Below are 25268 nucleotides of genomic sequence, written 5' to 3' on the forward strand. Positions count from 1 at the left end.
CCTCCCAAATGGTATTCTAATTGTGAGGCAGCAGTGCTAACTACTGCGCCACCGTGGTGCTAATTCAAGTCTAATCTGACAAAATCATTTCCAAATACCCCAAATCTGCATATTCCAGTTTCTCGGGTTCTTCCCTGTCCAGACAGGAGGTGGCGCCTGTTTGATGTGAAATATGTTCTTCACTTGAACTGGGCCCGAACAGCTAAACAAGGAGACAGCGTTTAAAAAAAAAAAATCCACCAGGACTGTGCGTCAGAAGGCTTTACAAGCACAATAACCCTTGCACTCAGGCAGGATTCCCGCTGTAGCGAACTGACTGGGAGTGTTTGGGGTGCTAGACTGTGCACAGGCGTGGCAGTGGGCTGGTCCTGGCGCACTGAGCGATGAAAAAAACACCAGGGGCCGTTGACTTGGTATCAGCCGAGGCCCTGAATCAGTCTGACAAAGGAGCCGGTGCACACAGATTTGCTGCAATTAACTCTTTTTTTCTAAGGACGGCTGTGGGTGTGCCGCACCCACTCAGCAGACACGCTCCTGAGGATGCGCTGAGGTGAGTAGCCCACACTGCTGATATTTACGTTAAGTTAACAACGGTGAAAAGACTGGGCGTAGTACAGGGTCCTCCCTGACGCGTGCGTGAGAAGTGTGTGCGCATTTCACTGATGTCTGACTGTGCTACTTCATGCTTAAGCTGTCGTGTTGTCGGACATACGGTGCGTCCCGCTCTCTTTCTGCAGACGAATACAAATAAAGAGGCCCACACTGAATGAAGCTTTCGCGCACATTCTCACCCTTTTAAACTGTTCTCTGCCGACAGAGGCTCGTGTGTGTGTGTGGGCTGTCCATTAACAGAGTGAGACTGCAAGTCTGTGATGGCAGCCCCTCTCACCGATTCCTGGCTGCTTTTATTTGTTGCTTTACCTACGGTAGATTTTCCCCGCTCTAACAGTGCTGGGACCGCGCCGGGGTTCATTATGCCGAATTTGATGGTTGGGTCTAAATGTGCCTTTGCTCGTTTGTCCCCGCTGAGGGGACTCGTGTAGTGTTGTACTGTCGTCGCTGCTCTCTGCCTTTTGCAGGAGGCCATTACTGGATCCTCCGCGCTGCTGGTGCTGATGCTGCAGTGCGTGCGGATGTTGCTAGGCAGCCATGCAGAGCGCGCGCCGTTTGTGGGTGGAAGAATGGAGGATGCTAAAGAGCTCATAAAACAGTTTTGTACGTTAATGTTGAAATGTAAGGCTGTAGATTTACATTCCTGTGTCCTGTGTTGTTCACGGGATCAATTGCTCCTGCCCCCCCCCCCCCCCCCCCTTCCCCATGTGACACATCTGTTTTTGGGTTTTTTTTTTTTTTTTATCTCCCCCCAGCACAATGGCAGGCCGTAACTGTGGGGTAGAGCACACAGTGGTCAGAGTAGTGATACTAGAGAAATGATATAGCTGTAGAAACAGGGATTACACATTGATTGTGGCCTTGTCTGAGACAAATCACAGCATTTATTGGATATCTTGCTTTGCATCCATCCATCTGATGCTTTTATGGTTATTGAACCAGTCTGCCTTAAAATCTTACAAAGCACAAAATAATCTGTCTCCAAACTGTATTTGGAGATTGTTTGAATTCAGAGGCAAAGGTATTTTTCTTAAAGCAGGGTCAGGTCTAAGAAAATAGCTGTGAAATAGTTGTGATGAGGATTTACGATTGTGTGTACATTTATAAAATGTTAAAAAGAAACATGTGGTAAACAAATATAAAGCTGAAGTATGATTATGATTATTTATGAAACATTAGATTTAGTTTTTTTTGTTTATTTATATGTTCTTGAAATCCAGATTTAGAAGGATAGCTATTTAGAATATGCTTTGTAAAAAAGAATAGAACAGAATAGAATGCCTTTATTGTCATTATACAGGATGTGCAATGAGATTGGATAGGAGGCAGAGGGAATTGGAGATTGGAAAAGGGTAGGTGTAATAAGTCAGTAACTTTTCTTTTTTCTGTTTAATTCAATCATTTGTTTTCAGCATGTATTTATGTGGGTATTCTGTGTTGGTGGTTGTTGTTTTTTTTTTTACTTAATAATTACCAAAATTGAAAAAAATCATCGATATTGGGGAATGGAGCCTATTTTGGGCTGATACTGGGCACAGGGGAATTTTGTTATTTGATTTAAACTAAAGCAGCTTAAAGAGAACCTGTCATGTTCAAGTCCAGCTTCATATTTTTATTCTTAGACTCGCTCAGAGTCGCTTTGCAAGATGCAGTTCAAAATAATCATTATTTAGCCTGTAACTCATTTTACTTCCCTTCCTCCTCCCTTTAGGATAACTTTCTTCTGATTGACTGCTGCCCGTAAACAGAAGGTTTAAACGACGAGTGGGTGAGGCTCACAGCCAGAGCTGTTTGCCTCAGATGACCAGATTTGGGATACCTGCCCTTTATGACATCATGCAGAGTCAAAAGTTTAAAAAAAAAAAAAAAAAAACTCAGACTGTTTAGAGCAGTCTGAAGGGATTATTTGCACATGTGCTAGCCTTGCAATTCTTGCATTATCACTCTACACAAGGAATATTCAGTAATAACTGTAGTTAATGAGAAAGAGCTCACTCCATTACTTGTGTCTGTCTTAAGCTGCTGGTTTCATTTGTGCTAAAGTGCTTTCTGTGTTGATATTGTTAGTTAGTCAAGTTAGAGCCAAATTTCCCATTAGAGGCTGTGGAGGCTTAACTGTCCTCCTGTAGAGAGTTTGCAAAACTTATTACACCGCTACATCAATCTTGCATTGATGCACTTTAAATTTAACGTGTGCTGCATTTCTGCAAGACACTCGTCTGTCCAATGTTTAAAATTAATGGGTCCATTTTAGTAATATAAATACACCATAATAATATAGTTTGGTGTGGGCTTACCTGCAGTGCTGTTCTGTTTTGTGATTGTAGACTGTAGATTATTATAGATTATTATTATGAGGACATTGCTATCCACTCTCACACAAACTAACTGTGACATATGAACAAGTTTACAGCCGATTATAAAAGAGGAATTAACAGCAGCTATGAAAGTCGAATACAGTGTGTGATGTAAAAACTCAGAGAACATCTATTATGATTCATAAGCGTTTTGGTTTGGATTTACTGAAAAGGTATTATTACATGGACCAAATGTGAGGGGGAGCCAAAGAAAATGGATCCAGCAGTTCTAATTGATTCGGTGCTGTCTGCTTCCGCGCTCCTCGCTGTGAATGCTCAGACACAACGACTTAAAACCGCTGCATGTTTTCTTTGGCTGCTTGAAATCTAACCCTCAAATGTGACTATAATGAGCCTCCGTGTCTTTAAAACAGAGAAGAATGTGTCGTTTCGTTTCTGGGATTTGATTTTAAGAATGAACATTAAATAAAAATCCTTAAAAAAGTGAAATGAGTATCAAATTTTTGAATGTTGGTTAGAAAGTAATAATTCAGCTGTAGATGAGGAGAGGGTGAAGTCTTCCTGAGGTTTTATGAAACAAAAGGGAGGTGATGATGCAGCATGGTCAGCCATCACAGGGAGACTAATGATAGGATGAGGAGGCAGTGATGGCAGGCCAGCAACCAGAAGTCCATGTCTCCCTCTTAGTCATTAGTATCCTCCCTGGAGAGAGCAGCTTTCTGTCTGGTGCCTGTCAGCAGCTGGGCCTCCTCTGCCCCTTGAGAGAGAGAAGCACACACACACGCACACACACCATCCTGTTAGAAAAATAGAGAGAGCTGCTGCTTAAAATAAGCGACACCCATACAAATGCATCTAAATGTTACATGTTAAAGTGTTAGTGAAAAGCGGGGGGCACAAGCATTACAGCCAGCCCATCTATCTGAATAGGAATCACTGTAGATTCAAGATAGTTGTGTAGTTTGCATATATTATAATGCTCGCGTGTGGGGGGCTTAATTCTTTATGGACTTGCTGATGTTTTTGCACAGCTGATGTTGGGATAAGTGCACAGTTTATTCAGAAACTCCATTAAAGGTTTAGTCATCTGCTGCAGTGAGAGTCAGTAATGCACATGGATCTGCTGCCACTTTTCTCTCATACCTTTGGAGGCCGGGAGTGCATCTCAGCTAAGGTTACACAAATAGCGGCGTTGCAGTAATGCACCTAATCAAGTAAGTAAGTAATGAAGTCAGTTAGTGAGTGGTAGCATTGGAGGGAGGGTGTGGTGTGTGCGTGGGACCTTATCTGCTCTTTGCAGCAGAGTGTGTCTGTGTGTGTGTTGGAGTGAGTGAGTGTGTTTCAGCGAGGGAGTGGTCAGCTCTTTTCTGAAGATCCTTACGGTAACTCCTTACTCTTTCTCCAATTACCGAGCTGCATCACATGCTAACTTCCTCTTAGTGGTTCTGCATGTGAGCTCTTACTGCTAATGCTGCATTTTCTATAGCTCTTGCCAGGGCCCCGAGGAATATAGCATCCTTAATGTGAGGGCAGGTTTTTCCTCTTAATGCTGCCATTTGAACACACAAGGACACCGAGGCTTAATGCGCAGGCCAGCTCGCTGTTTATTTATCTACTTGGAAGCAGGACACTGGAAGATACAGAGGTATTTAGAGCTGAATTGAATTGTACTTAAGTGATCGTGTTGAATGAAGAGACAGTTGTACTTTAATATTTGATCATGTCTGCTTGATCTCTTCAGAGTTTCTCTGGGCCGGTGTGAGTAGAGCTCTGACGTGCATACGTTTTGGAAGGTTTGTCTCTCATTTGCATATTTACTTAAATTTTTTTTTGGATAAGCTGTGACGGGGTGTCTTTTTAAGCTGAGAAGGATTATGGCTGCTGCTTTAGAACAATATGGATAGAATAATTGGAATAGGTTACGAAATTTAATTTCACAGACTTCTTGTGGTGTATTTGGAAGTGGTGTGAACAGGAAGTGATGGATTTAAATAAAAAATTTTTTAAAAAGCTGCACAACAGAGCGGCACTCATGCTGTAAGGAAGGACCAGACCATTTGCCAGAAGTTGGTACATTATGTAAAAAAAAAAAAAATCACAATGTTTTGATGTGACTTCTGACTGCTTTTAAGCTAAATTCAGGATGTTATGTTCATACTTCCAATCTTAACTTGAGTTTAAGAGTCCAAACTCTGAATAAGTCCTGGCTTCATGATACCTTAGTTTGAGTGTCTGAACGATTAGGTGAAACATAATGACTTTTGCAAGCATACCTATCCAGCCACGCCTGGTTGGAAAGTCTGGATGCTCAGTGGTCTGTCCCAGACTGCCGTTAGAATACTCTTAAATTTAATTACACTTAAGTGGAAAAGAACCCCACTAATTTCAAGCATAAATATTTTTGTATAAACTGTTGTGTTACCTTTTGATGTGATTTCACACCAGATGCTCTCAAACATTTATGGGGAGTGGGATCATTTACAGGGGAGGTAATCCTAACACTGATTTTAGCCCTAACATCAGATGATGATCTAACTAACAGACTAATAAGTAGATCCTGATATATTGCTACCAACATTTTTAAAGCCATAAATTAAAATTATGCTTCACGTGTCAGAAAACTGAGAAAAGTGCAGACAAGAGGCAGAATCCAAAAAACAGTCCAACATGTGGGAAAGCTTGAAATGCTGAGGTACTCTGTCAGGGATACAAGAGAAGCATGACTGTGTATATGCTGGGTGTGTAATAAGCTGATGGGAAAGAGGTGTGGCTGAAAATTGACAAGAAAACCGAGCAAAGGAATCGAGCAGAACTAGTAAAACAAAAAGCAGGTTTCACAATAAAACAGGAAATTATTAAACTGAGTCTGTAAAAGTTATTCTTTTGAAAACAGAAAGGATTTGGGGTAATGGTTTCACACTAACTTGTGATGGTTAAATTTAGGGTTATGATATTTGGCTGGCTGTGCATCAGTGTCAATAAGTGTCAACAATGATGGCTAAACAAATGTGTGTGTGTGTGTGCATGAATGTGCGTTTCTCTCTACACGCAGTGTGGTGCAGGCATCAGTCACCCAAAGGGAAACACTGGTGATAGCTTTTACCAAAATATGAGAACTTTTTATGCAAACATTTATGCTTAATTTATGGTACTGCAATTGTGCCTGTTTGTGGAGGTATTCTGAGGGGTTTTCAGCCACTGCAAACATGCTCCTACACAAAATCCTAACTGCATGTTGCTCAAAGTGGATGATGCTGTGCGTCGGTTGAACGCTGACTGGTTGACAGGTGGGCCAGAGCAGGGAGGCAGAGTTCAGCAGGAATGATGAGAAGTGAAAAAATATCAGAGATAAAAAAATAAATAAAAAAGACAATCTGAGAAGCACAGACACCTGGTTTCACTTCAGTTCTTGGTATGTTACAAACTTACTCTTCTCTCTGGCTTCCTGACAGACCAACAACAGCACAAACAAGAGTAGCCTACAGCCCGTTTGTGTGCACATATTTTTGACACTGCCCCCATCTGACAACAGATGCTCTCTGCAGGTACCGCTGCAGAATGATAATTTCCATGTTACTCAGGTCTGCAGCAATACTACGGCTGGTGCGTGCTTAAAAAGTGCGCTGCATAGAACCTTTGTAATGCTATTTGTTTACTGTATTTTTTTTCTTTACAGATCCATGCCTGGTTGTAAGACACCCACTGCAAAACAGTAAAAGATGAGCAAGTCTCCCACCCCAAAGGGCACCCCGGTGCAGCGCAGTCCCAGTGATGGAGTCCCCGAGGGCCTCCAGTCTCCCCAGCACTCCACCCCCAGCATTGGACCACAACAAAAGAAACGCATCTCCAGCCTCCTTCAGAGTCCGGTGAGACGGCTGCTTGTCTCTGCTTGTCTTTTCCCTCATTCTTTTTCTCTCTGTCCTCTCTGGGTGCGATTATCTCCTCACAGTAGAATAAATCTGTTCTCAAATGCCATTTGACAGCTCGGGTTACAGTCAGTGCTGGACCTCCATGCTGAGTGAATGATTGTGTGTGCTCCTGCATATGTGAGGGCAGCACTGCAGCTGTTGACTATGAAGTGATAGAAGGGATGGGATAAGGGTGACTCGTTAAATATTTTCACCCATCCTGACCCATGTAATGGAGAAGTGTTTGTTAATTGGTGTATGTGCTTAAAGCCCCTGTGAATTTGTTGCAGTTAGACCCTATTTTAAACTGTTCTAAATATAATCATTTATGATCTGTGTTTGCGCAGTCATTCAGAGAGGAGCTGGATGTGCTGATCCAGGAACAGATGAAGAAGGGTGGCAGCTCATCCAACCTATGGGCATTGAGGCAGCTGGCTGATTTCATGGCCTCACATGGCTCTCCGGCCTCCCTGCCCGTCTCCCCCTCAAGTATGTGTTCCAGAATATATATTAAATGGTAATCCATCCATCCATCCATCCATGAATACATACATACATTTTCTGCCGCTAACCCAGTTCAGGGTTGTGGGAGGGCTGGAGCCTATCCCAGCTCTGAGTGGCAGGGTACACCCTGGACAGGTTGCCAGTCTGTCTCAGGGCTAACACAAAGAGACAGATAACCATTCACACTCACATTCACACCTATGGCCAATTTAGAGTCACCAATTAACCTAACCTCACTAACTGCATGGCTTTGGACTGTGGGAGCAAACTGCAGTCCAAAGACACTGAATCTAATTATAAAAATGCCAGAATTCCACTGTTACTTTGCTAACCTCATGTACACAACATTAAAACCACTTCTGGGTGAAGTGAATGACATGGATTGCCGTGTTACAGCGACACTTGAGTGGTGGGATATATTAGGCTGCTCTTGTAGGGTAAACAGTGATTAGTACCTACCAAAAGAAGCCTGATGTGTGTGGAGAGTGAAAACCTTAATGGTAGTTATGACTGAAAGGCATCAACAAAGCATCCTGCTTGTATGAGGGAACACAGACGACTCAGAATGCTCATACGTACCGGTGTCCAGACTTAAAAGCACCTGAAATGAACCATTGGAAGAAGGTGACCTGGTCTGCTGAATCATATTTCTTTCATATCATGTGGTCACTGATCTTGGGAAGAGGTAGAAGCAGGATGCGCTGTGGGAAGCAGGTGGAGGCAGTGTGATGCTCTGGGCAATGTTTTGCTGGTAAAGCCTTGTCATTCATGTGGCTATTACTTTGCCATTTACATCTGACCTAAACACTGACAAACACCACTTCAAGGCAGCTGCATTCCTGATGATGACTGCCTTTTTCAGCTCGATAATGCAACAGTAGAAAAAATATATGCGTGTGGTTTGACTCTTTCCCCATAAAGACGCCCTCCCCTGTACCCTTAATGATGAGTGTTGACACCTCAGTAAAGGCTGGCTTAACGACCATTAGAACAGCTTCCAGATTTTTCCAAGGGTGACCTTAGTAAGCTGATCACCCTCACACACATCTGATGCACACCCAGTCACTTTGTTCTGGAAGCAGCTCTGAAATATGACAAAAACCACTCAGTTCAGAAAAGAGAAACAAGGACTGGCCCCAGTAGAAGTACAAGGGGGAAAGAGTTAAGGAGCATGACAAAGAGTTCAAAGTATTGACTTTGCATCTGAATTTCAGATTTTTGTGGGATTTTCTGGAAAAAGAAGGCCAAACCATGAAGGCCCCACCTCACAACTACTGAAACTTTGAAGGATTTACTGCTGACATTTTGATGTGGCTGAAGCGGTTTCGTTTTACTGGACACTTTTCAGAAAGAAATTTGCCAGACATAAAGGTGGAAGGTTACTGTTACTACCTGTTTACATTTAGACGGTAATTATTTTTCATTCTGAGCTACTTTGATTAACTATTAGCTCAGTATACTGTTGGATATTTAATCAAAATGGCATCAATACCACAGATATAAGCACCACAGTAGTATCTGCCAACAAATGTGTTACTGAAGAAAACATTCCCTCTCTATGACTTCTTACAGATCCAAGAGCAGAAAAAGCAGCCTGAAGCCTGAGCTTTCAGCTCACAGGGATTACTTGTACATACACTGACCTCATTATTAGAAACTTTGCCCGTGCTTAATATGAGCATCCACAATTGTAACAGAATATGCACTACCGCTCAGAAGTTTAGGCTCACTTGAAAATCCTCTTGTTTTCCATGGAAACACACATGAAATTAGTCTGAATAGGAAATATAGCAAATAAACAGCACATGCTGACAGTGTCAGAGATAGAAATAATTTTAATGGAAATAAAACGTTCTTCAAACTTTGCCTTCATCCAAAAAAAAAACAAAAAACCCAAAACCTTTTTAGTAGTCACAGCCTGGCAGACCTCAGGCATTCTAGCGGTCAGTTTCTCAAACTAATCTGATGCGTTTCCTGGAGCATCTCCCACAAGATTGGCTTGATGTACCACATGATCAAGCTGATCTCTCAACAGCTCAATAGGGTTCAAAGTCAGAGACAGTGCTGGCCACTCCATTACAGTCAGAAATCTGGCTGTCTGCTTATTCTTTAAATATTGCTGACACATTTTGGAGGTGTGTTTTTGGTCATCATCCTGTTGGATGAAACTGGCCCCAGTAAAGTCCTGTGTACAGGGTACAGCATGGTGTTGCAAAATCTTTGAAGGTAGTTCCTTCCATGCAAACAAATCTATTATTTTACCACCCCCAAAAAAACCCCTGACCGTCACGCGGCCTCCACATTTGTTCTGCGTCTAACAAATGTTCTTCTGTTTGATCCAAAGACCTCAAACTTGAACTAAGGGAGTAGATGATAGCATGGAAAGAGATTTTAAGTCTCCTTGCTGTTCCTCACGTTGGATGTCCTTCCTTTCTTAACACAACAACAGACTGATGGGTCTCTAAAGAAAGTTTGTTCTTTCTGGCCATTTTAAGCCTGTAAATAAACTGCTGATGCTTGAGTGCCATGTTCCCTTTTCTGCTCACTTATTAGTACAATGGTTTTCAGCTGTGCAGCATGATTTTGGTTGGGTATATGACAGAAAATAGGCAAAAGTATTATAGGTTGACTTTAAAGAAAAGGTCTAAACAAGATGTTATCTATCAACGTTGTGATGATGGTTTGTTGAAATGCTTACAGTTTCTGTGTGCAGACCATGAGCTTCACTGCACTCTGTCTGCTTTCCTCTCTTCCTCCCTCTTGCACAGACATGATGATGGTGACACCCATCAATGACCTGCATGGCTGGGAGCCCGGCAGCATGGTGAAAGGGGAGAGGTTGATGCGTTGCAAGCTGGCCAGCACCCATCGCCTGTTTGACCTCTTTGGCTGGGCCCAGATCAGCCGCACCTGTCTTACAGTTAGTTCTGCTGCCTTCTCACATTACATTCTTCACTTTATCTTATATATGTCTTTTAGAAGCATTAATAGAAGCATATGCTTGTACACAGCCTTCTGGTCAGCTCAACAGGCTCATTAACTGATGAAGTTGTAGATATACTTCTCATAAGTCACTGATTGATTTGACAGCAGCATTAATGCACTGTAGGCTAGTTTCAGATATGAATAGAGGAAAAGCAATTATCTCTAGAAGATATTATCTGTGTGATTAAGTGCAAGTGAAGGATGAAGGAAACAGGACATATGAACTTGCAGGATGACCACAGAGCAAAGTGGAATTTACCTGCTATGTGTGATGGAGATGATATAATTGCATTTCTGCATTTCTGTGCTGCAGTTTCTTCATTTTTGACCTGCCAATAAAAATCATAGACTGTATTCAAAGGATGGTTAGCTACTCCTTAACAGAGTCTTTTTTGTGAAGCCTAAAGCTGAGCACTTTTGCCATCTTCTTCTGCATGAGTTCTTCTGGACTCTTATGGGGACCATAAATTACAAAATAAAGTTAATTACAATAAAATTGTATTCAAAAAGACTTGAAAGTGGTGATTCAGATCACAATCGTATGAGTACTGAGATTTTTTTTGCAACCAGAGGAGTTGCCTCCTGGTGGCCATTAGAGAGGAAGCAGGTTATGTCCATCTTTTATATGCAGTTAATGTATAAGACACAATAGCGTAATGTTATATCGCTCTCCCCTTCTGACAGCTGCGTGTGAGTAAAGAACAGGAGCACTTCCTTGTGCTTCCAGATGGTCTGGCCTACAGTGAGGTGACTGGATCCAGTCTGGTGAGTCAGCAGCAACATGTGATTGGGTTCTTTTGGCACCATTGTTATTGATGCAATGCAACTTCTGATTTTAATTCATTTGTTATATAATTAATCATTGCTGCAGTGCTTGTCCAACTGATTTTCTTAATCATTTACTCTTTAAAATTACACTAAAATAGTGAGTGATGTGTGTAACACTTTCTCAGTCATGCAATTCACTCATCAAATAGTTTTGTGTGGAAAACCAACTAAAATATTTCTTAATGAATAAACATATACCTAGTCATTCTTAATGGCCGTAGATTTTCAGTAAATGCTCCTCGGAGACACTTTTCCTCCCTAATAAGATCATCAAATGTCATAATGTTAAAACACCAAAAAATACTATGGTAATAAAAATATGGTCATCCCGGAAATCTGGGAGATGTGAGATATTCGATTCTTGTAGGCTGCCTTTACAACAATCAGAAATCAAATTGAATAAAACTTCATTATCACAGAACAGTCTTTCATGTTAAACAAAACAAACCCAAAACAGGCACAGTTTAGATTGTATGTGAAGCCAGTGTGTTCCATCGATAGTGTGGTGAACAAACAGCTGCTCTTGGAGCTTCTGCTTCTACTGTGTGACAGGGTCTCTGACAGATTTGTACTGTGACAAACTCTGTGTCTTATCTGATAATGTCTTCTTCTTCACCTCCCCATCAGCTCTTTTCCTGTCTTATCTTGTCTGCTCTTTCTTCCTGTTCTGTCAGCTAAATCCAGTCAGCATTTGTCATCCAAAATCTGACAAAGTCAGAAGATAAAGTTTTTAAATGCAATCTTTAGATTATAAACATGTGTTGTCCATCCATCCATTCACTTATCCTTTTCAGGGTTGCGGCGGGGCTGGAGCCTTGTCCCAGCCTGTTGCAGGGCAAACACAGAAAACCATTCACACTCACATCCACGGGCAATTTAGAGTGACCAATTAACCTAACCCCAGTAAGTGCATATCTTTGGACTGTGGGAGAAAACCGGAGTACCCGGAGGAAACCCACGCAGACACGGGGAGAACGTGCAAACTCCACACAGAAAGAGAGGTCCGGGCCAAGGTGGAATCAAACCTGGACCTTCTAGATGTTATTGTAGCTGTGAGGCGGTAGTGCTAACCACCATGCCACTGTGCTGCCACATGTATTGTTTATACAGATAATATGCAGATTATCTGAACCTACCATTAAATATAAGTCTATACAAATCCAAACCATTTATGCATCACATCCCTACAGGGGGAAATGTGCTTTAGGAGCTGGCCAGGATTTGATTGATTTTTATGATTACTTAGTCAGCTCATCTGGAAAGGTGTGCCTTGTGACAAAAAGGCCAACTCTTTCACAGCAGCCTGAGCTTGTAGATGAGGCTGTGGCTCAGTCGTGACTCATCTGCTGATAAAGCCGCAAGAAAATAACTCTTCCTCCTCCTCCACTAAGCATTGATACCTCCACAGCCTCTATTTAAGCCTTGCCTTATTGAAGTAGTGCACATCATTCAGTCACCTAGAGCTGTATTTATGACATTTGTGGCCATTTGTGTTATATTTTGTTATTCCTGTTAAATAATGATCTTTAATAGGAAGCCTTACTGCTAAATGTGACTTTTGTTACAAACACATCTTGGTGGTGCTCTGCACTTTTACAGGTAAAGGTGAATATCCTGGGTGAAGTGGTGGAGAAGGGGAGCACCAGCCTAGGAGTGGACACTGAAAAGTTCAGCCTGCACTCTGCCATCTACTCGGCCAGGCCAGATGTTCGCTGTCTGTTTCACCTCCACACACCAGCTACAGCAGCAGTGAGTCAGCTTAAGGAGACATGTGGAGATACAAAACAGCAGGATTTTACTCTGTTCATCCCTTAACATCTTTTAAATCTATCATTTTAAATCAATGTATGCTTTGTATATGCAGCAATTCTAGTCATCTTGCTCTGAACTCTGGTAACACCCATGCATTGATTGATTTTTTTAAGCACACTGTGACTTGAGTCTGTTTCATAACCTTTAACCGTCTCTAGGTTTCAGCTATGAAGTGTGGCCTCCTGCCATTATCGCATGAGGCCCTGCTGGTTGGGGATGTGGCCTATTATGACTATAATGGTGTTATGGAGGAGGAGGAGGACAGAGTGGAGCTACAGAAGAGCTTAGGACCTACCTGTAAGGTGAGCAGACTAAATGAGACCACACTGAATGTAAAACCCACATATCTTTGCTCAGTTCAGCAGCTGTTGGCCCTCTGCCTCCCACATGGGTTTCAGAGTGAGTGGAGAGAAGACTTAAGGTGATGTGGCAGTAGACTGAATTAATTACTGGAGCTGGAGCTGCTCTCCCAGCTGAGGTGATTTTATTCCTGTAGTAATATTTGTATTTTATGATACCTTTCAGGTTCTGGTGCTGAGAAATCATGGCATTGTGGCTCTCGGGGAGTCAGTGGAGGAGGCCTTCTACACCATCTACCACATCCAGGCTGCCTGCCAGATTCAGGTAACACACACAAGCACACTGTACTGACAAGAAGCTGACACACTGAAGACAGAGTGCTTCTACTGAGAGTGTGGCTCTGTGTGAGTGGGAAAATGAAATACTGTAGCATGTGTAGGTAATGCAGATGAAATTCAGCCAGTAGCTCTGCACTGCAGTATAAAACACTACAGGTGTGTTGGCATGTGCCAAAGCGACTCTGCAGTAATCCTACAGGAGCAGCAGTGGCCTGAAGGGAAGCAGATATTGTATGTGACTATAAGGTCATCAGCCTGCTTTTCCTTGCTTGGTAAAAGGAGCTGATGTAAAAGGCTGCTGTGCTTGATTAAATGCAAACCACAGACTTTATAAAAAATGTTGGGTGTAGCCACCCTGGCGTCACTCACTGGTTTCTGTACTCCTTACCTTAATAGATCTGTTGTGTTCTGTTCTGTTGTGAGGAACACAAAACAAACCCAAGTTGTTTACATTGGCCTACAATAAGCTACACACAGTGTTGCTTGTATATTGGTACTTGCATGCAGACAAAATCCTAAGAAAGAATTTTCTTCCTCTGGTCTTGATTTTGGCCTCTGTTTTACCTTCCCTGCCTGCTGGATGTCTGTTTTTGTTAGCTGTGCAGGCAGTTGCCATAGCCAGCCGTCAAAGAGCCCACAAGGGCTCCTGAGGTGCATGCTTTGATGCGCTTGTGCTTTGCTTGGCACAGCAACAGTTCAGAGTTGCATGGTTGCATTTTTTTTTTAACCAGAGAGATTAATTTGATGTAGACTATATTGCCAAAAGTATTCACTCACTTATCCACTGAATTCAGGTGTTCCAATCACTTCCATGCTAAGGGGGACAGTGCACAGTGGTCACCATCTTTCTGCAGAGTTAATCGCTGCAGACCTCCAAACTTCATGTGAGCTTCAGATTAGCTCAAGAACAGTGCGTAGAGAGCTTCATGGAATGGGTTTCCATGGCTGAACAGCTGCATCCAAGCCTTACATCACCAAGTGCAAAGCAAAGCATCGGATTCAGTGTTGTAATGCACACCACCACTGGACTCTAGAGCAGTGGAGATGTGTTCTCTGGAGTGATGAATCACACTTCCCCATCTGGCGATCTGATGGATGAGTCTGGGTTTGGCGGTTGCCAGGAGACTGCATTGTGCCAAGTGTAAAGTTTGGTGGAGGGGGGGATTATAGTGTGGGGTTGTTTTTCAGGAGTTGGGCTCAGCTCCTTGGTTCCAGTGAAAGGAACTCTTAATGTTTTAGCATACCAAGACATTTTGGATAATTTCATGCTCCCAACTTTGTGGGAACAGTTTGGGGATGGCCCCTTCCCGTTCCAACATGACTGCACACCAGTGCACAAAGGAGGTCCATAAAGACATGGATGAGTGAGTTTGGTCTGGAAGAACTTGACTGGCCTGCACAGAGTCCTCAACCTGACAGAACACCTTTGGGATGAATTAGAGTGGAGACTGTAAGCCAGGTCTTCTCCTCCAACATCAGTGTCTGACCTCACAAATGCGCTTCTGGAAGGATGGTCAAAAATTCCCATAAACACTCCTAAACATTGTGGAAAGCCTTCCCATAAGAGTTGAAGCTGTTATAGCTGCAAAGGTTGGTCCAACATTGTATAGATTAAGAATGGAACGTCAATCAAGTTCATATACACGTGAAGGCAGATGAGCAAATATAGTTTTTTGCAATATAGTGTATGTGCATGTGTGGAGCAGAACTTTGCTAGAAACACAAATTGTTGCTCTTTTCTATGATATGAAGAGCTGCACAGACACTGCAGTGAAATCAAATCTGTGTGCCTTTTCTTTTTTTTTTTACCATCAGGTGTCAGCATTGTGTTGTGCTGGTGGAGAACAGAACCTTATTATGCTGGACCGTACCATCCACAAACCCACTCCAGCTGGCACTGTCGGCTGGGCTGGCTCCACCTTCGGACCTCTGCATAAGAGCCGCATTGGGGAGCACGAGTTTGAAGCCCTCATGAGAACTCTGGACAACCTGGTAAATAGGAATTACACTCAACAAAAACCTGTGTTTCATAATCAGCTCGGTGTGGCTGCAGCTTCTTTTACCCCTCCTCACATGTGGTATTACAAACTCATCTTGTTACAAAAAGCACAGAATATATTTTTATTGAACATTAGCATTTGCTGTAGGTGTAAATCCTGCCTGCATGTTGCTGTATATTATATTGTCTGTCTTGTATACTGCATTTGCCACTTTGCTGAGAAAATAAATATGAATCCAACAATCTACATGCAGTGATGTACACTGAAAAAGGATGTGCCAAGGTTTCTTAAAGAAAAAGACTAAAATGTGATATTCCTATTAGTATTAAGACCCTTCTGCACCTTTGGGCTTCTTCCTTATGCTGTTTTTCAGGGCTACCGCACTGGCTACGCCTACCGCTTCCCTGTACTTCTAGAACGATCGCGAACACGGAGGGAGGTGGAGGTACCAGCGACCGTCACGGCCTTCCACCAGTTTGATGACGATGGAGTCCACCCGGCACTGAGGCAGCACCCTTTCGCCCAGCGCCAGCAGCAGGAGAGGACCCGATGGCTCAACACCCCTAACACCTACCAGAAAGTCAGCCAGGAGCAAGCCAGTCCGGGACACCAGCGCACCACTGTGAGGCTTATTATAAGTTACTATAATAACTTAGCTTCATTGGCAATTAATAATTATAGACCTATTTCTAATCTCTCATTCCTCAGCAAAATTTTTGAAAAAAGTGTTTACAGAATACCAGTCAGGGTTCAGATCCAATCAGCACAGAAGCTGCTCTTACTAAAGTTATCAATGACCTGAAGAGTTTCAGTTTTAGTTCTACTTGATCTCACTGCTGCTTTTGACACTGTTGATCATGACATTTTAATTCAAAGGGTTCATGACTCAGTTGGCAGGTCAGGTTCTTGGTTGGCTCTGATCATATCTAAAGGGTAGAAGGTTTTATGTTTCAGTTAGCAGTTTTAGATCTTCAGAAATAAAAATTCAATCAAGGGTCTGTCCTTGTTCCATTACTCTTTAACCTTTACATGCTCCTGCTTGGTACTATCATAAAGGATCATAACATTTCTACCACTCTTATGCAGACACACAGTTGTACTTATCATTTTCCTCTGATGATCTAACCTCTGTTCACAAACTAATGAGCTGCATTGATGACATTAATTGCTGGATGTCTCAAAGCTTTTTAAAGCTGAATCGTTACAAGACAGAAACACTGTTGGTGCAAAAAGTAAGAGACAGAAAATGTTTTCATAACTATCAGGATTATCCAAATCATCAGCAGGACGACTTCAGTTCATTCAGAATGCAGGAGTCAGAGTCTTCACAGGTACATGGAAATTTGACCATTTCACCCCAGTACTGAGATCACTTCATTGGCTCCCAGTGCAATATAGAATTACATTTAAAATCCTTTTATTAGTTCACAAAGCTCTCAATGGTTTTGTCCACTAGTACATCTCTGACTTGCTCGCTGTTTACAAACCAGTCAGACTTCTCAGGTCATCAGGTGCAGATCTTTTAAATGCTCCTAGAATTAGATCCAAGTATGCTGAGGGTGCTTTCAGTTACTGCTGACCTGAGGTCAGTTACATCTGTGCAAACATTCAAAAACAGATTCAAAACCTTTTTGTTCTCATAGGCTCACACTTAACAGCTGACTTTGGTTTTCATTTTTTTGCTCTTTTCTCTGCCTTAAGGCCTTTTTATGTTTTTATCTTGGCTTTAAGCACATTGTGTTTACATATAATGAAATGTGCTATATATAAAACATTCATGTTCTCTACTAACTGTACAACACAACATGTGCTATAGCTCGTGGCCACTGCGATCGAAATACTGTGAAATGTTTCTTAGCTCATGTCGATTTTGGTGGATTGTGTCTGTTCGATTGTGGAGGGATAGAAAATAATTACCGAGCCCTGAATGTAGAGCGATGAGTAATAGTAGTTACTGGATATAACTTTAGTTCTGTGAGTATCTACATTGCCCTCTAAGAGGCGTCTCTGTTTGGTTAACCCCCTCGAGGCTTCACCTCAGCACAGTGAGAAAGATCTTTTTACTTATCCAATCAGAGGCCAGCAGCTACACACAGCAGTCCCATAATGCTTATTGATTCCCTTTAAGCAACAGGAAAGCCTGCTAGAGGGCAGGGCATGGAAGATGATCCACAGCAGAGGTGGACACAGGAACACATATCTTTTCCGATATACATCATATTACACAAGGGTATTTCTGCTTCCAAATTCAGGAGCTTTTTCCTGTGATTCGTATGGAGGCGATGCTTTTGTTGCTTTTTCCAGATATTTCAGAGGAAAGATGAAGCAGAGCTGCAATGATGAGTGCTTTAAAGATAAAAACAATATGAGAATGGCTGCCTTACATCAGAGGGAGGAGCTTGGCTGTGCATCTGTGGTTTCTTTCCTCCTCAGCACCTCCCGCAATGCTCGCTCTCTGCATTGCAGGGGGAAACCCACCAACTCATTTATGACTATGACAGTGCAGAGTTTGCCCTCTAGTGGCAAAATACCGTCCGTTTCATAGATTGGGTATAAATATTTTGAAAAAATAAATGCTTTTTTAAGCATGTGCCTTAAAAAAAAAAAAAAACAATATCATCAACAACATGTGAACAACGTGTGAAAACAGAATTAGGCAAACGGCGTCCTCACTCTCGGTAATCAGCTGCGCTGGTTTTTATTTATGTTTTGGTTTTCTTCGCCATAGTGGTTGAAGACAGAAGAGGTGACACAATCTGGCAGCACAGCCATCAAGATAGAGAACCCAAACCAGTTTGTGCCTCTTTTCACCAATCCTCAAGAGGTGATCGAGACACGAAACAAGGTAACGCCTTTTGTGTTTCCCACAGTTTCCGTGTTCCCTTCGGCATACTCACATGAAACCAAAATAGTTTACAGAGACACTTTTCTGTCCTCAGATTCGACAGCAGAATCGTCAGGACATGAAAACAGCGGGACCGCAGTCTCAAGTCCTCGCCAGTGTTATAACAGAAGATAGCCCTCCAGTAAATTTCAGTCTCTCTCTCTCTGAGTGCCAACATCTCACTTCTTTACAGGTCTTCCATTAAATCTTCAGAGTTAAAAGCTGTCATTTTGTGCTTCTGCTTGTACTTCAGTCCCCTGTCAGTCCACCCAAAGTCCCACCAGAGCCCGAACCTCCAAACCCCTTCAACCAGCTGACAGACCAGGAGTTGGAGGAGTACCGCAAGGAAGTGCAGAGGAAGCAGGATGGAGGGACCAATGGTACTGTTTAGCTTCTAGCACACAGCATGTCTAATAAGCTAACACTGATTGTCAAACTAATGTATCCTTAAAGCAATATTACTGTAGAATATCATTAAATAATAGAGGGACAAAAGTATGCAGACATAAACACCTGTAAGTGATGGCTGAAGGTCTCATTCCATATTAACCACAGGTGTTCATATAGTGCAACAACTGTTTGGGGAAGGCTGTTATGTGTTATAACATAACAGGAGCATAAGTGAGGTCGGCTGCTCGTAGCTCAAAATTATACATTTTTTGAAGATGGTTAACTCCAGCTGGTTAACTAGCTCAACCTGTAATCTAGCTGTTTAGCACATTAGCTTAGTTTTGAATTCAGCTCACGTTCACACACATTTATTACACATTAATGTTCACATATATAAAATACAGGACTGGAAATTTAGGAAAATAGAAAATGTTTCCTATGCAAAATATTAAACAGATGAGTGATTAAATGTGCTAAAACGTGAGATAAAGGGAACAGAGGAGTAAAATAAATGTCATTTTATTTGTATGTTTAAATTCAAGTGTAGCAATTCGTTTTCTATTACTTAAGCTTCCTAAATTGACCAAAAATCTTTTACTGTTATCACCATTAAAGGTGTCTGCGTACTTTTGGGAATATGGCGCAACAACAACAGCTGAATATGCTAATGCCTCACTTTCACCGTTAATGCCTTTCACACTTTACTCTAACCTCCTTATAGGTGTTGTGTGTAACATTTTAAAAAGCAAATGACCAGATTCACATAAGTTTGTATCAGTGGTTTTTAAAAGCTACTTTCAACTGCTCCCTCATTCCCAAGGGGTTCGCCACAGTGGGTAGCTCCACATTCAATCTGGCAGGTTCCTGACGTGACCCCAAACGTGCTACACACAGCACCTTTAAGCAAACTCACCTGTGACTGTGGTCTAACCTGTGTTCACTTCTCTTTGCCTTAACAAAACTAATTTCCTGCACAGCTGTACCCTCACTGTCCCTCACTGCTTTTGTTATTTTTGTTCATGTGTGTGTTTGTGTAAGTAGAGGAGGAAGTGGCAAATGATAAGGAGTCTTCCCCCACTACGTCCCCCACAAAAGGCCCTCCTCCCAGCCACCCTCCTCTTTCAGGTGAGGCTCGGCAGAGTGCTGACTATCTGCCTGGCTCGCCTTACACACTCTTTATCAGACTCGCAGCTTTGCTCCAGATCTTACATGTGTGACCGATGACGCGCTGCTTCTGTCCTCTCACGCTTCAAATACCAACTGACAGCTGTGTTCCTCCTCGTAAGCAGCAGATACTGACTCTGTGCACTGAAAGCACACATTTGAGCCACAAAATGTTTAGTTTTGTGTACATACACAAAGATTGCCTGTTGATTATTGTCTTTTAATGAGTGTGACAGACAGTTGGCTAATCCCCCAAAAAAAGTTCCATAATTTTTCTGTATGTTCACCAGCAGATGGCACTTTCTTACAAAAAAGTGGACCCACTGGGCTCCGTTCCAACTCAGTATTTTTAAGTCTTTTCTAGAATGGCTTTGTTTGATTGGTGTCGATTCAAAATAAACTTGCTTTAGCTTGTAAATGGGCCTCGGTGCAGCCCAGTTCATGCTCTGTCTGAAAAAATCTGTTTTAGCTCCCTCTCCTCTTGCTTTAAACCAGCTTTATGCTAATCAAACAGAAAGATTGAACAGCAGGTGTGAGCAAAGCTTCTGAGCTACAGTGGTGTGAAAAAGTGTTTGCCCCCTGCCTCATTTCCTGTTTTTTTGCATGTTTGCCACACTTAAGTGTTTCGGAACATCAAACCAATTTAAACAATAGTCAAGGACAACACAAGTAAACACAAAATGCAAGTTGTAAATCAAGGTGTTTATTAGTAAAGGTGAAAAAAAATCCAAACCATCATGGTCCTGTGTGAAAAAGTGATTGCCCCCTAAACCTAATAATTGGTTGGGCCACCCTTAGCAGCAACAACTGCAACCAAGCGTTTGCGATAACTTGCAATGAGGCTTTTACAGCGTTCTGGAGGAATTTTGGCCCACTCATCTTTGCAGAATTGTCCTAATTCAGTTACATTAGAGGGTTTTCGAGCATGAACGGCCTTTTTAAGGTCATAGCACAACATCTCAATAGGATTCAGGTCAGGACTTTGGCTAGACCACTCCAAAGTCTTCATTTTGTTTTTCTTCAGCCATTCAGTGGTGGACTTGCTGGTGTGTTTAGGATCATTGTCCTGCTGCAGAACCCGAGTACGTTTAAGCTTGAGTACACGAACAGATGGTCTGACACTCTCCCTCAGGATCTCTTGGTAGACAGCAGAATTCATAGTTCCATTTATCACAGCAAGTCTTCCAGGTCCTGGCGCAGCAAAACAGCCCCAGACCATCACACTACCACCACCATATTTTACTGTTGGTATAATGTTCTTTTTCTGAAATGCAGTGTTCCTTTTACGCCAGATGTAATGGGACACACACCTTCCAAAGAGTTCCACTTTTGTCTCATCGGTCCACAGAATGTTGTCCCAAAAGTCTTGGGGATCATCAAGATGCGTTTTGGAAAAATTGAGATGAGCTTTAATGTTCTTTTTGCTCAGCAGTGGTTTTCTTCTTGGAACTCTGCCATGCAGGCCATTTTTGCTCAGTCTTTTTCTGATGGTGGAGGCATGAACGCTGACCTTAACTGAGGCAAGTGAGGCCTGCAGTTCTTTGGATGTTGTTGTGGGGTCTTTTGTGACGTCTTGGATGAGTAGTTGCTGCATCCTTGGGGTAATTTTGGGCGGCCGGCCACTCCTGGGAAGGTTCACCACTGTTCCATGTCTTCGCCATTTGTGGATAATGGCTCTCACTGTGGTTTGCTGGATTCCCAAAGCTTTGGAAATGGCTTTATAACCCTTTCCAGACTGATAGATCTCAATTACTTTCTTTCTCAATTGCTCCTGAATTTCTTTGGATCTCGGCATGATGTGTAGCTTTCAAGGATCTTCTGGTGGACCTTACTGTGTCGGGCAGCTCCTATTTAAGTGATGTCTTGATTGGGAACAGGTGTGGCAATAATCAGGCCTAGGTGTGGCTAGGGAAATTGAACTCAGGTGTGAAAAACCACAGTTATAGTATGTTTTAACAAGGGGGGCAATCACTTTTTCACACAGGGCCATGATGGTTTGGATTTTATTTCACCTTTACTAATAAACACCTTCATTTACAACTTGCATTTTGTGTTTACTTGTGTTGTCCTTGACTGTTGTTTAAATTGGTTTGATGTTCCGAAACACTTAAGTGTGACAAACATGCAACAAAACAGGAAAAGAGGCAGGGGGCAAACACTTTTTCACACCACTGTATGTTCCTGAGATGACCATATTAGGAATATTAGCTCTCAGTGACATCATACAGAGCCACGAGCACAAAAAACTGACACAGAGGGTTTAGAGAAGCATTTGTGGCTCGCGGAGATTACTTCCTGAGCGCCTTGGCCATTTTTAATATAAGAATCCTGAGCATCCACTAATGTAATGGTATATATATTATGCAAGCTATCTCAGACCCAGAGATTTGGTTGAAATTCCTTCAAAAACAAAAATCAGGCATGTTTGCGACTATTTCGCATTTTGTCATGAGATTATTTTCCAGTGTTATGGACGTAGCTCACTTCTAACCATTTTTATTGAAACTACTGAAAACTGTTCAGTGCATTCAGTGCATTGGTCTCCTTGGTGGTCTTAGCCACCTTAAGGAGTAACACAGTCTGTCAGCTGTTGTTGATATGTGTAATGGTTCTCTGCCATAAAAGACATTTTGACTCCACATTCAAAAACACTGGTTCAGCTACGCATTACTACGAGCTCAGTTAGTTAAAGCAACAGTAAAGGCGCACTCAGCTGTGCCAGTGAGCCTGCATGGCTAAAAATGGCTAAAAGTGAATGTAGTGGAGACTTTGTAATGTCATTAGTAAAGTCAAAATGTCTGACTTGGTTCTAGTTTGATCTACATTTGTCACATTTCAGCCCTTTTGTAGTGACATCCGTTTGTTTCTGTACCTGTTGCACCTGCTGTACTCTCTCCTTCTGTGTCTGTCTGTCCTTTTCTGTGTCACTCCACACTCGTTCATAGGGCACACTTCTGGTGCTTTGGTCTTGTCTCACTAGTAAGTACAGAGAAACCATAGACAACCCATTAAGCAAGCATGTTCATCTGCAGCAGCAGCATGTCGCTTTGCAGCTCCACCCAACTTTACAGTGTTAATCTGACTGCTGAATATTCTTTGCTTTTGTTTTGTTTTGGTTTTTTTTAACCAACACTTGGAGCAGAAGAGACAAAGACCGACTCTCCGGCCATTCAGAATGGAGGCGAGGAGGAGAAGCAGACAACAGAGGAATTGGAGAAAGGGATGAAGGCTCTTTCAACCAATGACACCTCCTCTCCACCTGCCGCCCCGCCCGCCAAACTGCAGGGCGGCACCCCGGAGGGTTCACCCTCCAAGTCCCCGTCCAAGAAGAAAAAGAAGTTCAAGCCGCCGTCGTTCCTCAAAAAGAGCAAGAAGCAGAAGGAGAAAGCAGAGACCTGAGACGCGCGGAGACGCGCGCCAAACCTCGGTGAAATATTACAGTGAAATATTTCCTAGTGTGTGACAGAGTAGCAGGTGGAGTTAACCACATCAGATCTATTCAAAGAGCCATTTAGGATGTCATTCACAGACACGGTGTACTCAAATGACACTCACATTACTTTACTGTACCACTCACATATGATATATGTGGTGACTCATCTTAAGAAAGCTTAAAAAAAAACCACTGGTGATTATTTTCACATACTATTTGACCAAGGTGGGATACGACACGATATTTTGACGCACCTCTCATCACACACACAGTTTCTGTATTAATCACGTCTTATTTTTCACCTGCTGTGCTATCGCTCCATCACTCCACCCCACTGTACAGGCATTCAGACTTTTTCATTTCTACAACTGAGGTTACGACTGTGATCAGATTTTTTTTTTTTTTTTTTAAATCCACAATTTCGCAACACAGCGGAAAATTAAATCCCTAATGAGTTATGCACTCCATATCCATGTATAGGCACTACGACATGTAGATCGACATTCTTAGCACGACGCATTTGTTCATCACCACAGGCATCATCTAGTCACCATTTGGTTCTAAGTATCAGATAGATGTTGCAGGTATGCTATGTGAGCACAGGTGCAGTACATGTAGAAATATGCTGATAGCTACTGATTGTGCTCTGCTGAACGCTGGTTTGGTGTTGCAGCGGGGACGAACGAGGAAAAAGAAAGCGGAGAAAGTATAATGTCTCGCAACAAGCCGCCGCGAACGCTTTTATCAAAGCCAAAGGGATGACGCGTAAAGAATTTGTTGCTTGTCGATGCAGTCTGAAATCCAGTAACAGGAGGTACTAAACATTCCACTTTTGTCATTTTCTTTTTAAATGTGCAGAATACCTCTCAACAGTAACGACTTTCTGTTTGAACTAGTAGCTGACGCTGATGTGTGATGTTTGCTCATGGTCTTAATTTATTTTATATTAGGATGTATAAGTGAGTGTTGCAAGGTTACCATGTATCAGTCATTAAAGGTCAAGTTTGTTTTAAAAATCACCTGGGAATCTTGTTTTTGTCTGTTTCTTTCTCAGCTTGATTTTCTTTGGATCAGACGTTTCACCTCTCATCCAAAAGGCTTCTTCAGTGTTTTTTGGGGTTTTTTTTCAAGCTCCAGAGACTATGACCTGGATGACTGAGAACCTACACAGACGTTTCAAAAATATGATTGCCAAAGCATATTTACATGTTGGATTATGGACCTGAACTCAAAGCCAGCCAGATACTTAAGAGAACCTATAGACCTCTATTAGTTTAAAAGCTAATACGCATTATTCTTTTAAATGCTTCTTCTTCTGGCTGCTCCCTTTAAGAGTCACCACAGCGGCTCATCTGCCTCCATCTCACCTACTGCATGTCCTTCTTCACTACCTCATGAACCTCCTCTGAGGTCTTCCTCCTTTTCTCCTGCCTGGCAGCTCCATCTTCAACATCCATGGTCCAGTAAATCCACTATCCCTTCTCGGCACATGTCCAAACCGTCTCACCGTCTCAATCCATATATCCCATCTCAGTACTGTCTTGTAAACCTTCCCTTTCACTCTTGCTGCTATCCTCACCTTCTCCTTGGATCTTCACTGTTACACCTGTCTCCCTCCCATTCGCACACATGAATTGCTTCTACGGACTTTCATTCCTCTTCTCACAGTTCCTCTTCTCACAGTTCCTCTTCTCTCTACTCTCAGTACAGATCAGAATATCATCTGCAAACATCATAGTCCACTGAGAGTCCTGCCTGACCTAATTTTTCAACCTGTCTGTCACTACTGCTA

General features: G+C 42.4%; 1 protein-coding gene across 5 annotated transcripts; it reads left to right on the plus strand.

Moving 5' to 3' along the window:
- Window positions 1–321: 321 nt before the first annotated feature.
- On the plus strand, window positions 322–24495 carry add2 (adducin 2 (beta)). Of its 5 annotated transcripts, none has more exons than XM_030737174.1 (16): window positions 322–550; window positions 4672–4723; window positions 6607–6796; window positions 7186–7327; window positions 10111–10262; window positions 11012–11092; window positions 12755–12904; window positions 13126–13269; window positions 13493–13591; window positions 15421–15597; window positions 15979–16227; window positions 18334–18450; window positions 18545–18631; window positions 18743–18869; window positions 19921–20004; window positions 23186–24495. In XM_030737174.1, the coding sequence occupies exons 3-16, from the start codon at window positions 6650–6652 to the stop codon at window positions 23440–23442; spliced, it is 2013 nt and encodes a 670-aa protein (XP_030593034.1). In that variant the 5' UTR covers window positions 322–550; window positions 4672–4723; window positions 6607–6649; the 3' UTR covers window positions 23443–24495. The 5 variants fall into 5 exon arrangements, with proteins under 5 accessions (XP_030593034.1, XP_030593032.1, XP_030593036.1 ...); XM_030737173.1 differs by lacking the exon at window positions 322–550 and adding an exon at window positions 4349–4575; XM_030737172.1 differs by lacking the exon at window positions 4672–4723.
- The last annotated feature ends 773 nt before the right edge of the window (window positions 24496–25268 follow it).

This window comes from Archocentrus centrarchus, chromosome 9 (assembly GCF_007364275.1).
Source record: "Archocentrus centrarchus isolate MPI-CPG fArcCen1 chromosome 9, fArcCen1, whole genome shotgun sequence".
NCBI lineage: Eukaryota > Metazoa > Chordata > Actinopteri > Cichliformes > Cichlidae > Archocentrus > Archocentrus centrarchus.